Source organism: Lepisma saccharinum, chromosome 8 (assembly GCF_977018435.1).
Source record: "Lepisma saccharinum chromosome 8, izLepSacc3.1, whole genome shotgun sequence".
Classification (NCBI taxonomy): domain Eukaryota; kingdom Metazoa; phylum Arthropoda; class Insecta; order Zygentoma; family Lepismatidae; genus Lepisma; species Lepisma saccharinum.
This window is the reverse complement of record NC_139236.1, coordinates 49,222,677-49,238,928: the sequence shown is the minus strand read 5'-3', so window position 1 is coordinate 49,238,928 and position 16,252 is coordinate 49,222,677. Positions and strand designations below refer to the sequence as shown.

Below are 16,252 nucleotides of genomic sequence, written 5' to 3'. Positions count from 1 at the left end.
TTATGCATTTTGCATATTGCATATTTAAGGATTTTTAACTAAAAATGCATATTTCAAATGCAGGTGCATATTGTATGAAAATAAGTTGATGTGCATATTTTTGTACCCACAACCAACACCGAGCATATACTGTATTTATTTTTCTTCTCTTTGTTTCTCTTTTCTTTATCTTTTCTCTATCTTCCTTCTTTCCTTTTTCCTGGATTGTATGAAATGTGGCAAGTACGTCATTCTCACCAAAAATTCTGCAATCAAATGGACAACGTGTGGATGATCTGGAACTTGATGTCTCTGACTTTGTTGCCCTAAAATACAGTCCACTTGTATCTTGCGAAGTGCAACGTGTGTTTTCTGAATATAAGACAATTCTAGCTGAAAACAGGAGCTTTAAGTTCGAAAATTTGAAATGGCGATTTGACTTTGATTCAAGTCTCAGCGTTTTCTTTTCTCAACCATATTTTCAATGTGGTGAGGAACATTAATGGTATGTTGAATTTAGGCATTACTAACATAAGTTCCATGTAGCCGTTTTCTAAACCCATTAAATCTAACCCGATTTGTAACAACCTCAGAATGTTACTCTTTTACTAAAATCCTTTTTCTTTCGCGTGTTCCCCATTATCTTCCTTTTTTATCTTTTCAACATGAAAATAGCTCATTACTTGATTCGCAAAAGTGAAGTTGCATGACCTTTTCTTTCGTTAGATAGGGCTATCAGTAAAAAACAACATGCTTCAAGTTTAAAAACTGCTTCATACGTTTTGAAAGCCAGGACAAACGGAAGTCCACTGTGGTCTGAACAATGAACCGATTGTGTCGTTCGATGCCAAGAAACCACACAAAGTTTAATTAGGAAAAGAACCCTGCCAGAAATCAGACAAAGTAGCGCTGTTTAATGTTGGCTGAGTTGTGCCATGAATGATTCACGTAGAAAATGTCGTTAAACTTCGGTGCATAAGTATTTTGCTTGTTCAGTATCGAATCAGTCTGAATAATTTGTTGCAGAGACTGACTTGGAATTTTGGAGAAATATTTTGTAACATCGTTATTCCAGTACTGTTTATATTCATGTGGATTTAAAAAGCCCGCTGGGGTGTCAAAAAAGTATATTTGATTCGAGAATGATGACATTTATTTTTGGTTTCGAAGATGATCGCTTTTACTTCCCATCGCGAAGATGGGAATGAATGGTGATAAAATGGAACTGATGGACAATCATACAACACGAGCCCACCAGAGGGCTCCAGACATCAGTGTCTCGTCAATGCCTCCCCGATGGCGTAGTGGTAATGTCGTCGCCTTATAATCAAGTGGTCCCGGGTTAGATACCCGGTGAAGGTATATTTCACAGTGGTTCGGATCGCAATTTAAACTGTAAGTCCAGTTCAGATTAGCCTTTCTGTGTATAAAGTGGACTTAAAACAAGAATTCAAAGACACAGAGCCTTGTTAGTCTGCAAAATGTAGTCCAGGGTGGGATGTGTATCCGTGATTGGTATACAGACCGCAGAATTGCAATGTTATTTGGGTTGCCTATAAATAAGGCGCTTAGCGATCATACAACTAAGGTTTACTTCAATGGTTTTTCATTTAAATCGTTACAATCAAGTTATGTCCAATACTGTACAAGTCATGGATATATTATAGCAGTACGCTACACCTTCCCGATATTGAGCTGTAGCCACAGAGGTTCGGTATTGGTTTTCATGGGAATAATCATGATACCAATGGCAATGAGGCCGAAGGTATCTAAAATAGCCTACTTATTTTTTGTACAGTGTTGTAAGTACCAATGAAACGATATCTTCATGTACAATTCCTATCAATCAGAGGCGAAGATATAGTACAAGCAATGCAAGCACTGCTTGCATAATTCGAATATCATTTAATGTACTTAATGTTCTAACCGTATTTAGTTTCCATCGCACTCGATTTCGCGAAAAATTCGGCCGCAAACTCCCCCAGCAGCTCTGTAGCAAGCACCAGCCTCAATGCTTGCAGCCGTTCTGCGGGAAAATAAGGCCTCCGAAGGAGTCACATGGCGAAGCGTGAAATTTTGATGGAACCCGTCCACAAAGCTTCTACAAAAAGCTGTGCTTTCCGAGCTTGCGTGATTCCCGAAAATAGCCGAGTTCAACCGAAAGCAGAAGGATTCATCTATGGGTACGTTGCCAGCAAAAAACTAGTAACGAATATTTGTCTTCATGAACACGTAAACAAGATCGCAAATATAATAATAATTGTTAGTCATAAAATAACTAAAAGAAGTTATTATCACTGTTCTAAATTCCATATATATCATATTATATTACAAATTATTTTAGATTTCGCGAAATGTAAAACGCGTAAAAAAAGTTGACATTGGGAGTTGGGGCAGTGGAATTTCTGCACCCCCGTGAAGAGTTTTCTCAGGGAGGGAGGGAAGATTGGAAGGACCTTGGTCCCGCACCCTGCTTCCTGGTCGGTCCAGCTCAAATTACGCCAGAAGTGTTGACCGCTACCAGTGTTTGCAACTGCCAAATTATTTACGCAGTAATTCAAGTGAGCTCTTTCACAAATTTTACAATCAATAAATTGACTGCTTTCGAATAAAACTTGGGGTAAAAATAAAGCTATCTGAGAAAGAACTATCTACTGATATTTGTACATGGCATAGAAGTAAATCGTATACATTCTGCATATTATGAGCACAAGAATATGTTTTAATGATTGATTGATTGATTTGTTGTTTTAAGTCCACTTTATGCACAGTAAGGCTAATCGGGACTGGGCCTACAGTTTAAAATGGGATCTGAAACACTTGTGCCTCCACCGGGTATCGAACCCGGAACCCCTTGATTACAAGGCGACGACACTACCACTGCGCCATCGGGGAGGCCCGAATATGTTTTAAGTTCTATTATTATGACGCAAGTGGTGTTCCCAGGGTCTTTTTACGGTCCCCATTTTGTCATCTTTTCCTTCCTTTGACGTTTTTTCTTAGATATACTGGGCCAAAAGGGGGTTATGTCTACCATCCACCCCACCCTTCGCCCCGGGCACGCCATTGAATGACACTTTATTACGTACTTAAATATTAATGTACATACTCGTTCTGCTGAAATGATTCTGATTCCTCCGCGTAATTTTTATATCCAAACTGATATATCTTTCCTTTGTGACGGATAAAATTAAGGAAATAGGTTGGTATCACTTTCTGTTGTTTCAGAGATTTTCAAAGTGATCTTGTGTGGATGCTTGTATTTGCAGTTGTGGAAAGCGCGTGGGATAGTGTGAGTGTTTGTTGCTTCGTGTTTTGTGCTGTGAATTTATCGGAATGAACGCGTATTTAGGAACGGTTGATGTGAAGTGCGGGTGTATTATTGAGCAATTGAAAATTGCTTCGTTTAGCTCGAGAGAGATAAGTGTTAAAATGAAAATCGTGGAAGGGGGTCGACCAACACCAAGAGTTTGAAATTTATTGTGGTGAGTACATCGTCTATGCATGTGTTTCTTTGCTTTGAAATGATTTTTTTATTGTTTGTGTTTAACTTTTCATTTAGTGTTTAAGTTACTCCAATGCGGTTTTTAGGGTGCCCAAAAATACTAAATTACATCATGCAGCGTAAAATAAACAAATGATTCCCATTTTTTTTATCTAAATCGGTTTGGTCACCGTTTGACCATATTAAATAATAATGAAGAAATAAACAAATAAGTAAGTAAGAAATTCCGTCTCCCTTTAGTCGTATGCGGAAAGTTCGCATATGCAAAACGTTTAATATCATATGAATAACGTTACCTGGATTTTTTTTAAAAAGTAAATGTGACGTTTGCGGATCATATGGTTTATTTTTAGTACAGTCACTTTATTACGATATTTTGACAAATCCAGCGACTGGGTAAATGAGGCTATAAACCTTGAATCTTTCCCCTCGGCATGTCGTTGTACTACATGTTTTGTTGTACTGAAACATTGCTTGCCTCCTTCGTAAGACTACGCTTCGCTACTGCTATCAATATATAATTCAGTGGAGCTACAGCACGCCACTGGTGTACAGAAAGAGTGACAGCGAGTGTAGAAGGCAATGGCTTGAAAGAAGCTGCGGAATGGACTTGTTTACAGTCTGAAGCTAGAGATAGTTATGCTAACGAAGTTAACTTAAATGTTTGCCGAAAGAGGTCAGTGCTCGCACTGAGGTTGGCCGCAAACGCTAATCGAACAAATGAGCCTGTCTGGTGTTTTAAGCTGCACATTTCTACCACTGTGTTCGCTGACATAATAATAGTGGATTTGCATTTTGAATGTTTTCATATTTTATGTAGCCTTTCTGCCATTTGTGGCTAGCAGCGATGAGGGTGGATGATGGTTACATAAAATTGACAAAGAAACACTGACAAATGAACACCCGTGCCCAGGACAAGATTCGATCCCGAAAACTTTGGTGGCGATGTTAGTAGGTGATGGCTAAGGTTGCAAGTTTGCACAGTAGTGAATCCAGGTTTAGTATCCAAGATACTAAAGTTGCAATACTACTACTTTGAAAACTATTAAAAACAATACTTTATTGTACTCATGCTAATGCAAACTTCTTTTGTAACTTAAAACAAAACAGGGAAAAATACACTTTTCTAGGTTCATATTAAACCAGACATTTGTGCGTTATGGGTGACGAAATATTTGTTGAATCTATTGTGTTATGCTGGCTAGATATGAATGATTATTTGTATTACAGCGATTGTTTTGAACTAAATTCAGCAGAACGACACTTTCGTAAAGCGAAAGTATAGAATGTATACATGTTAATACTCAATCACTACATACTATGGAAACTAATTACAAATTTTAATTTCTATTTGGGTCCATAAAATTGAAATGCCTAATTGCGAAGAAAAAAGTAGCAAATGCGAAAACACAAAGTAATTGCCTTTTTTTCTTGAGATTTATCGTACAGTACCATATCTAACAAAGCCAGCGAACAAGACACAAACCAAGCATAGAGAACACAAAGCTTAATGTCTAAATTTGTTAGATGCTAAGATACAAAGTGCAATGGAGGCACATACGCACAAAATGAAATTTTGCTCACTTGAAAAACCTATTACACAGTAACCTGTCGTTCTGTTTCTTTCCTACATTGAAACGACATTGATGGAATGATTTTACTACGAAATGTCCTTGCACGGCAAATCTATCGAGCATTGTGCGGACTCAGGTGATGCAGAACTATCAACATACTCTAATAAACCACCGAGTTGCATCATTGTTTCACATTCTCTCTCTAGATTCCATTCATAAATCATTATTTCCGATAACATTTTCTTCTCCTGACCCACATTAATCACGAAAATATATAAAAAAAATCTTATCTATTCCTACCGTACCGTACAGATTCGCCTATATTAATACTTCTCTAAAAGCTCAGGATGTTTGGGTTATCAGTTAGGTGACGAAATTTCACTTGCCTGAATGCTGCAGTGACGTTAGCTCCATAAATCTTTTGTCTTACTCTTTCACGGAACTTCCAACATTCCTAGGAAATCTGTACACTTAAATGCCTTCCCGCCTTTTTGTAAGGGATTTTTCGTTTACAGTTCGTGGTAATCAATTCTTATATACTTTTCTAAGAGTAAAATTAGAAAGATTTCCTCACGGTTTTATCATCCCATTGTTTCTTTTATTTGTTTTTATACTTTATTTTAATCCATTTATGTTCCAAATTTCTACTTTTTTCCGGGTCTTAAAAGAATTATGTACATAGTTACGTACACGAGCCTTTTAATTTTTCTTCCGGACATCATTTTCTCACGTTGGAAGGTGGATATTTTGCACGAATGTTATATACATGCATATAAATTCATTACAGTCTCCTTTGAATATTTTGACAAAACTTTATAATGCATTTAAATGCATAGTGAATATTTTAACCGCCTAGTTTGTGCAAGTTTTTTTTTATGCGGGAGGGATTTGCATTTCTATCTTTAACTGTGGATACAGTGGATCTTACGTGAGAAAAAGGGTCCGTTTTGTATAATTCTCCTATTTCCTCTTTTAAGGCTTTAGAACTTTTATCTTAGTCCCAACCGAAAGGGGGCGGGAGCGAATGCCACTCTGTTCGACCAGTTCCCTCTCAGCAAACAAGTAAAAATGTATAAATATGTCCTCTTTTAGTCAAAATAAGCATTTTGGTGTGATATTTAGGTATATACTAAATGCGACTCTCCAGCACAAAATATTCCCGCCACCCCACGTTTCTTTTTTTCTGAGGACACCAGTGCTGTGAAGTATCTTGAAAATTGATTTTTTCCACTAACAGACTAAACGTTGGGCCATGAAAATAGGCGGCTGGGCAGAATTACGCTGGTGCCACATATGGGAAAAGCAAAGCGAAAGCGGGACAAGAGTCGCTGGTTCCCGTGCACTGTGTGGCAATGTCAACCAGGCTTCGTTGCCTAGTTCAAGCGTCAGACCGATCTGTCTCCGGAGACTTTTGTGTCATCGCTGACCTTTCGAGCATAAACTGTCAAATTTGTGTCACAGATAAAAAAGACTAACTATACAACGAGATCTTTCATTCTTTTAAACTTCCGAACGCACGGGGTTATGCTCCGACGTGGCAACAGCGCGAACTTCTGTCACCCGCCTAATTTCATGCCCGTGCGTATAGTCTCCATCTGCAAGCTCCATATCGAATTGTTGGTTTTGGCATTTTTAATTATAAGTGATTCTGCACTCTCTGAGACTGTATTTACACTTGTAGTACACTCAGAAATTGGGTAAGGATGGAATATTTCCCATTTTTTTCGCGAATGTTCTCTTAGGAAAAATTATTAGGAAAAGAGGAGAGGGGTATGTATAACTTCAACACTTCCTCGAAACGTCACATTTTTCAGCTAATCCTGTGCACAGCTGTGTTGTATACGTGTGCTGAACTCTTGGCAAAAAAAGACCGTATATCTCAAGCCAAATTACGTATATCAGTAAGTTGACCCATTTCATGAGTGTTTTCGGGGCGATAAGATTGGCAGGTTAAGTAACCAATGGCATATCTATCTGGAGTATAGCAGATTGGATAGTTTCGATTACAACAATCACACCACGATGCATTTTAAGAGAGGTTTTGAATTTACCACTCTGGTTTTTTCCACAGATTTTCACCGTTTTTATTTGCAAATGTTAATTTTTCTCAAGATTTCGGAAGAGGATGCAGCTCCATCACCACCCCTCTGCGTACGCCAGTGATGGCAACTGAGACAAACAAATGAATATTGAAATTATAAATTCAAGTGTTATTGTCATAACTGATTCATATCTTTCTAAATTAACCCTAAATAAAATTTCTTGTGCAATCTACTAAATGCGTTTCTTGATGTCTCGTTTCATATTTTGAATTTCAGGGCCTCCCCCATGGCGCAGTGGTAGCGTCATAGCCTTGTAATCAAGGGGTCCCGGGTTCGATACCCGGTGGAGGCCCAAGTGGTTCGGATCCCACTTTAAACTGTAGGTCCAGTCCCGATTAGCCATACTGTGCATAAAGTGGACTTAAAACACCAAATCAATAAAAATCAATAACATATTTTGAATTTGTCAACTGTGATTCTGACGCCTAGAATGTCATTTATATTGTATTGTATTGTTTATTTACATGTCTATAGGCATAAGCACTATATCAGCATTATTAACGGGGAAAGGGTAGAGTACCATACCCTCACCATTTATGAACATAGAAACCTCCGGCACTTTCGAGAGGTACACAATGTTTTATCTACCTAGGTACATTGTTTACTCATATTTTGTAGTTATTTACTCCACTCTGAGGGTTGAGCCATGGCCCCTTCTTACCCCTGCAAAATCCCACAAGTCTCTCCGTGAAACTAAAGCATTGAAACTGTTAAGTCCACTTTATACACAGCAAGGCTACTGAATAGATGTAAATTTCTTTTCTTTACTCCGCGACAAGGAGGATGGATTTGGATGAATGAGATAAATTGGTGAAGTGACACTCACCAACACTCAGACAACGTCAGGACTCGAATCCGGAAACTTATGTAGCGATACAGTGAAACGATCACTAAACCAGCTCTTGTGTTGGGAGACATCCTTGTGTTTATTTACTAAAAATGTCTTGGTCGGGTGTCGAATCCTGGACATTGATACTCCCTGTATCATTGCTGTATGAGATTTTCTATCACTTTCTCGTTCTTTTTTCACCGATGTAATTTCAGATAGTCCAGCGACATTTGCGTATCGTAACGACTTCACAGGGATGATGCAATATTTACGTGTAAGCCAAAGGCGGGAAATAATTTCAAACAGTTCTTTTCCGCACAAACAAGAATATTTTTCAATAATGTCCTGGTTTTTACTATGGTTTTCAACATAGTAAAGAGCAGAGTGTAGAAAACTTACAATACCCACACATGAAGAAAGAAAATAAGTTTAAGGAACGTATTCCTTATGCACTGGGATATTGGTAACTTGGCTCTAATCGTGAGTTCATTCCACCTACTATCGATTTGCTCTGTTCAGTAGCGTGACCAGAGCTTTCGAAATGGTGGGGCATTTTTCTTCCTTTTTAGCTTATCAGCCTATTTTTCAATCTTCTTCATATCCATCGCTTTTTTTTAAGGCTATGGAGAAATGTAACCCCCAGCACCCTCTTGAAATGTAATTGACTTCACTATTCTGCAATAAATCTAAATTAATTTGGAAATCCAAACACTGAAATTTACTAAATTTAGTGAACGAATATACCAACATATTGATTGGCTTTATTTTGGTTCGCTTTTCTGCCACTTTTGGCTAATCGAGAAAGATGACGATGAGTGATGATATGATGAAGAGATGCTCGCAATGAACAGCCATACCCATGCAGGGATTCGAACTCAGGACCCCTAGTGCCGTAGCGCGATGTGCTAAACGCTCCGCCATAGATGAATTTACCAATTTAAAAATATGATCCTGATTCACAAATTTGACTATATCTTTCATTATCCACCTCTTACAACACGTGTGTATAGAAATAAGTTGAAGTTAGGAATTTAAGTTGGGAAAATACTTGAATTCTGAGATGCAAAGTTTTCCTCAATATTGACAGAAAATTAATCATAACATAAAATCAGGGCGAATGGGGGAGGACATAATTCGCCTTTGGTTCGGCATTCCAAGAGAAATAACGTCAACGATGGAAAATATAGCAAAATATAGAACTTTCCGCTTTCTCACATTCGAAAATCTTGGCCCCGCATATGAAAATAATCTCCATGAATAATTATTTGCCATAATAACTACAAGCTTTACAAATACTACGTTCCGCATTATTATTATTATATGCTATCATTTTCCCCTGGACATTTCATCGTTTTAGATAATTAAGAGAACTTCCGTGTTTATTTTCTTTTCAGAGCAAAAATTTCCGGGTTTTCTATAATACTTCACAGAAAAATGTAAAATATTAAGCATAGCAAGCCACGAAATGTTCATCAATTCGAGAGCGAATACGATCGTCGCTGAAATCGATACACAATCGTCGATATCGACCGATAGATCGATATCCGAGTGCTACACAAGCTATTTTGCGGGCCACGTTGGTTTGACGCTGTGCTTTTGTAGTTAAGTTAGAAAAACAGAAGTGTCGGAACGAAGATGTAAGTTTGCAGATGAACTTAAAAACAACTATTTTTTCGACATATTTTTGTTGACTATGATTGGACGAAGAGCTGTCGTTTTGAAGATATTTATCTGAGAATTGTATTAAACTGTCAGAAAAAAGATAATTTATTTCAAAGTTATAATGAAACATAATCAAACGTGTTAATGTAGAAATGTAAATATGTGTGCATTCATTTAATTTTTGGCGGTCCTCTTTTTTTTTTTTTTTTTTTTACTTCACAAACTATAGCAACCCTATGTACGATGCTAAAATTCCCGCAAGAACATTTACACCACTACATGGGAAGCATCTGTTGTAACGTAAGTTTGAAACCTTTATCTTATCACAAAAAAAAAAAAAACAAAGAAAAACATTGTTTGCTAGATGCGGTATATCTCGCCTCAGAGAGACAGAACACGTGGCTTGGGGTTAGAAACACACTTCCACCACACGTGCAAGCAGAAACTAGGTTAAGTCTACGGCACTAAAATAAACGTAAAGTTAAATACTAACCGGCATGTTAGCAGGTATAAGCAAGCATGCACACATCTCCAATGGAACACTACAGCACGCGTTGCTACCACACTGAAAAGTCAAGCAATACTAGTGTGGCACGTTGCCTTCTGTGTAAAGCCTTCGACGAGTTGCATCATGTCTAGTGGGGGGTGGGGCTTAGAAGCAGGGGGGAGGGGAATCGCTTTCAAGCAGACTAGGGAGTTTTTTGTCCCAGGCTTAAAATAAGCTTACGTGTCTTCTTTCTTCCCAAGTTAAGCCAATAATTCCGTCGCAGAGCACAAGTTCTGTTCCATGTTCTAAGGTTCGAACGGGCGACCCGCGGTTACTGTGTATCTCTGCAAGTTGTCTCAGGCTAACCGATCTTGAGTGTGCTGCGGCAAGCGACGCCATTTGCATAACACGTGCCAAAAAGTAATTCCAAACATGCGCTCCCTACCGTTGCCGTTTACTCCCATATTCATGTTTTACCTGCCACCTGGTGAACGAAAGCGGAAACTTCGTCGCCACGTGCTCCTATTAACACACAAAGAAGATTGATAACGTGAACAATAGCTTGTGTTAGGGACAGATGCAATTGCATCAGCTATCTTGTGCTCAAATTCTTCCAATATGCTAGATTTCCGTTATTGGAAGGAGGGTTTACAAAAAGAAAGCAATAGCCTAGAGATAAGCATCTGCATAAGTCTCCACATGCCAAGAGCACGTGGCACATTATTGGAACAATAATGAGAGGTAGTGAGGAAGTGTACTTACGCTAGTTCAAATACACTTGTGTTCTTTATCAGCTGTTTTCTTCATAACTGAAGCATTTTTTAAAAATACAAGTGTCTCACCAATCTTTACAGCTGCCAACTTCAGAGGTTCGTCCACAATTTTCCAATTGGGGGTAAGATCGATTGATTGATTTGATTGATTTAGTTTATTTTACTTCGCGTTTTGTGCCTCTTGGCTAATTTGCGAAGATGGGGATGAGTGATGAAATGATGAAATTGATGAATGGACATTCACAAACAACCAAGCCCGACCGGGATTCGAACCCGGGACCCTTGGCGTCTCAGCGCAATGTGCTAACCACTCGGCCACAGGGTCGGGCTGGGGGTAAGATCGATTTTAGGGTGTGTACATGGACGTCCGGGAGGGGACCAAGAGGTGACCACGCCCCCATGGAAAATGAATGTCAAACTAAAATTACATATTTCACACATACAATTTAATTTCAGCCAAAGCCTATTTATTATAAGGGCTTTGCAGGATAACTTCAAAATGGAGGGGTGTTCCTTATGTGGCAAAAGCTATTACAGGGGAGAAATATACCTCGTTTGTCCCCCCTCCCTGCCTCCATGGTAGTGTAACAGGCATATATAGCCCCCCAAAACATAAATTTGACTTTTGCGAACATTTTAAGGGATGTTCCTAACAAAGTAGGCGGAGTGTTGGGAGGGGATGGGGGATGTGGAGAAGAGCCAGTAAAGAGGAATCGAGTTCACATTTTAAAATTTTAATAAGTAAATTAAATCAATATTGATAAACTAACGTCTTTAATGTTTGCATTCATTCGGTTAAACAAGATTATTCTTGTGCAGAGAGTTTAAGTTTAAAAATTTGAAAAAGAGTCAGCCTAGAAACTATTATAGTACTGGCACATGTGGATGTTATCTTTTCAGGCCGGAAGAATCCTGAACCCTTGATAAGAAAGCTAAATATTTGATATTCTTCATATGCAAAAAACGTTTTCGTTATTTTTATGTGAACATTCAACCAATTTAATCTAGCCTGTATATCAAAGTTGAAGAAAGATTAAATATGGTTTTCTTACTGGAAATATGGTTAAATGGAGACAATTTCAAAAGTTTGAAAGATCTGTACTGAATTCGCACGTAATTAATAATACTGAATAGTAACGAAAATGTAAGAGGACAAGATTACATTCTTCATTAATTTATGTGTTCAGCACAGGACTGAATTCCCATTTATGTTGAACATGTATGAAGCATGTGCAAGAACACACTAAGTTAAAATAATTAGTTAAAACATTGGAGTTATAGCATGTTATAAAATACATAAAGTAACAACTTATTGTAATATTTACAATATTCTATCGTAAATCTTTAACAGTCTGCTTGTTAATGTATACAAAAACTGCACGCAACAGTTTTTTTTATTAAAAATTGAATATTTTATCATTCATAATGATAGATCATGATTATGAATTGCAGTTGTGTGCATCATAAATATATATTTAAAAAATGAGCCATTAAAATTGCATAATTAGGTTAACTATATAATGGCCGTTCATACTACTTTAAAAACTTTCATGGTAATTTGTTTTAACGATAGTTGGATGCTGCGAAAATTGCGGGTTTAGACAGAAATTTCACGTCAGCTTTTTTTTTCCAGCATATTCCACATCATAAATTAACGAAACGAAAATCTATTGGTCAGTTATTAAGTTCCAACAAGTGCGTAGTGAACGTATTAGAGAAATGTTCAATCACTAGACAAAGTACAGTCCCAAGTGTAATTAATAATAATTAATATGGACCATAGGCGTGCGCAGACCTTCTGATTGGGGGGCGGGGGGCAAGAGCCTTGATGAAATTTCATCGAAATTTTATCACATAGAGGCAGCATAACGAATATATAAATTGTACCTCGCTCCTTTTCGTTCAAACAATTGTGTTCATACAATTAAGACAAAACTGTTTAACGGCAAGAGTCTGAAGTGCTTAGCAGTTATAACTTCTCTCTTTGGTAATTTACAATGTATTACAAAAAACAATAAAATTGCGAGCGAAGCGAGCAAGAAAATATTTAGATCCAAATTATTGCAAACTGAAAACAATATTGATTTAATACGGAACAAACATTTTCATGGAGTGCCATGGTATTCTCATCTATAAATTTCTTTCATTTAGATCGTTCGGTGCCCAGGGCCAACTCCCGCCGCCTCCTAACTACGGCTCTGAACTTGATAAAACTGTAGGAAAAGCAAAAACCGCGAGCGAAGCGAGCAAGAAAATTTTACGGAATGTATTTTCATATTTGATATCGAAAGGGACAATTGTACCTCTGTGTCCCCCCCTAGATTTTTTTTTCAAGATTGGCGGGCAATGCCTCCCTGCCCCCCCTGCGATTGCGCAACTGATGTAACATGGAGCGACGTGAAATACATTGATTTTTGATTCCAATAGATGTTAACTGTCGGGAACAGTGGAGCAGTTCAACCTATGTCTTGCCCCAAAAAGGCAAGAAGAGCACTGCTGTGTCACGGTTGCTAATTCTTAGCTCTTGGGTATCTCATAAAATTCCAAAAAGTTTGATACATTTTGTTCCAACTTTGTGAATTTATCAATAAATTTTAAAAAAATACCCTCTTGTGAGAGGCGCAGGAGAAGAATGATCGCCCCCTCAAGCCTTTAAATTGGCCTTGCAGCAAGCTACTAAGAGTGATAGTTGTAGTTTTTCCTTGTCACCCTAGTAGCGCTGGGGTATATGTCAGCTGTTCTCTCTCCCTGGCTAAGACTTTTTTCAGAGTGACTGTGCATGAAAATATGAGTGAGATGACAGATGTGGCGGGAATATTTTATAGATCCTCTGTGAAGGGGTGGTCACCTCACGACTCCTTTGATCCACCCTAGTACCTTCATCTTAAGTTTATTTCGTGCTTATCTTTCGTCGCCCCCTCCCCTTCCTTCGTCATTCTTACCTTTATTCGCCTCCTCTTCGCCTCCTACCTGTCGTCTCCCTCTAATCTTTTGTCGGCTGCCATCTTTCATCTCACCAATCCTTCTTGATTCTTATCTTTATTCACCCCCTGTCTCTCGTTGCCCCTTTATTCGTCGCCCCTATCTTTCGTCATTCTTATCTTTGTTCGCCTCTTGTCTCTCGTCGCCCCCTTATCATTCGTTACCCCTATCTTTCGTCATTCTTATCTTTGTTCGCCTCCTTATCATTCGTCGCCTCTATTTAGTCACTCGTTACACTCGCCGTTAAGCTTCCTGCTCTCCATAATGTTATTTATTCGTAAAATACCACAATATTTGCCATATTGAAGAAATAGAATGAGATCCTTAAGGGTCTGTCGCCCCTCCGTCCTCCTTTTTTCCACTCTTGTATGTTTCTTAATTGACATTACGTGTGATATATTTCATTCCAACTGTGTATACTATTTATCAATATGTAAAAAAATTAAATAGGTTCTTGGTGGAAGTCGCCCATGACGCCCCCTCAAGGGCCTCGGAGGGGGCAACCGCCCCCTCCGCCCCCCTTTAATCCGCCCTTGCTTTTACCACAATGTTTTCCCCCATTGTCCCTTGTGATTGCACCACTGTACCCCCTTCCCCCGCAGTTGCTATGAACTTTAATCGGCTTGAAAATACTTAATCGTTTAATAAAGGCGACAAGATTCCCCTCCACTAAATTTCTAGGTAAAAATACAATAATGTAGGACGTCTTTAAGGGGGAGAGAAAGGATGGCCACACATCCCCCTTAGAAATCGAATGTCAACCTAAAAGTATATATTTCAAACGTATGATTTGATTTATATTTATGCGATAATTTCAAATTCAAGTGGTGTTTTTTGAGGGGGCAGCACTAATATAGGGGTAATATGTTCCATGGAAAAATTACTCTGCTTGTCCCTCCGTGGAAAAAATCTGCGGACTCCCATGATTAGGGGGGCAATTGCCCCTCCCTTGCCCCCCGTGCGCACGCCTATGATATGGACTTGATATCCATGATGTGTTTTGAACTTATGTTTGAGTTAGACCACGCTGTCACGTAACTTGTCCTTTAATTGAATGACCAAAACCTCAATTCTTCTTAGGCTTTTTGACTTATCTTTTAATTTATATATATTATGTTTAGTATAGTAATCTGATATCCAATTAACAGAAATAACTACATGTATATTCTTAAACTTCCTATATCTACGTTTTTACTGACAATTTACATTTGAAGTGTTTTTCAGAAATTACCATTAGATCCTTAAATCGCACACAGTGAGAGAGAGACGTGAGTTGTGTGTACAAAATGATATCATTGAGCTCTTGGTCGTATAATTAATGGACAAATTAATATGATACTTTAAATAAACTGGGTGCTAGGGATGGTATCTAAACAATAGTTAGCAATGCCTCGTTCTCGACCTCGAATTATAAACATCCTTCTCGATCTGGAACGATAAGTCTCGGTCTCGTCCAGTGTCTCGAAATATATCGCATAAAACGACACATGTCACTCATAATATCCGATGGCGTAGTGGTAATGTCGTCGCCTTGTAATGAAAGGGTCCCAGTTTCGATACACAGTGGTTCGGATCCCACTTTAAACTGTAATTCCAGTCCCGATTTGCCTCTCTGTGCATAAAGTGGACTTGCAAAAAATCAAAATTCTTCATATGCGAAATCCCAACAAATAACGGAAAATGTTGTGACTCGAACCCACTCCCATATCCTCCTTTCTCCGCTTGGCTCGAGGTGACGCCACGGTAGAAACAGACAAACTCAAACCTTTGATTAGTCTGCACTCTGAAGTGTCAGATGAAAGAAATTTGACTCTGAGAATGTAGAGCTGGCACTTTTGTAACCATATCTGGCGATCTGGTCTGGCAGCATTGTGGCACACAAGCAGGTGCCGGCCGATCCCTCAGTTTAGGAAGACTGCTTAATGAACCATCATACCCCACGTGCAAAGTTACACAAATAGCCGTGCACTCTGTGCCTTTGTACCGGAAGCTACGTAACATCGAGAACAGAATCTAACCACACAGCGTACTTGTTTGCGAAACTCGAAACTTAAGCTAATTTTAAAATGCAATCTCGACGAAATCAAAACAACAAATCAAATTTGGTGAATGATTTATAACACACATTCACAAATCACATACACTTTGATTCGATAAGACAGATTAGTTTGATAACACAACAATTATTGTTAATCTCCATTTGACCTTTGTTTTGCCGCGTTGAGTGATGGACACAATCTCTCACCACAGACGGTCCCAGGATCGCGTTTTGGGTTGGCATAGGGTGTCCTTTTATCATTCATCCTCATCGTCACTCTCAGCCTAGAGAGATAGGAAAGCGACGTAAATATGAAAAATA

At 38.5% G+C, this 16,252-nt stretch overlaps 1 protein-coding gene across 3 annotated transcripts in view; it reads right to left on the bottom strand.

Moving 5' to 3' along the window:
* The window catches only part of LOC145990988 (proton-coupled amino acid transporter-like protein pathetic), a 106,276-nt gene that overhangs the window by 87,994 nt on the left and 2,030 nt on the right, over positions 1 to 16,252 (bottom strand). The window contains exon 1 of one of the 3 annotated variants that reach the window (XM_083126617.1): positions 10,379 to 10,582. The exons of 1 other annotated variant lie outside the window; for it this stretch is intronic. In XM_083126617.1, coding sequence (XP_082982743.1) covers positions 10,379 to 10,543 — 165 coding nt within the window. In that variant the 5' untranslated portion in view covers positions 10,544 to 10,582. One more of the 3 variants, XM_083126618.1, reaches the window with a different exon arrangement.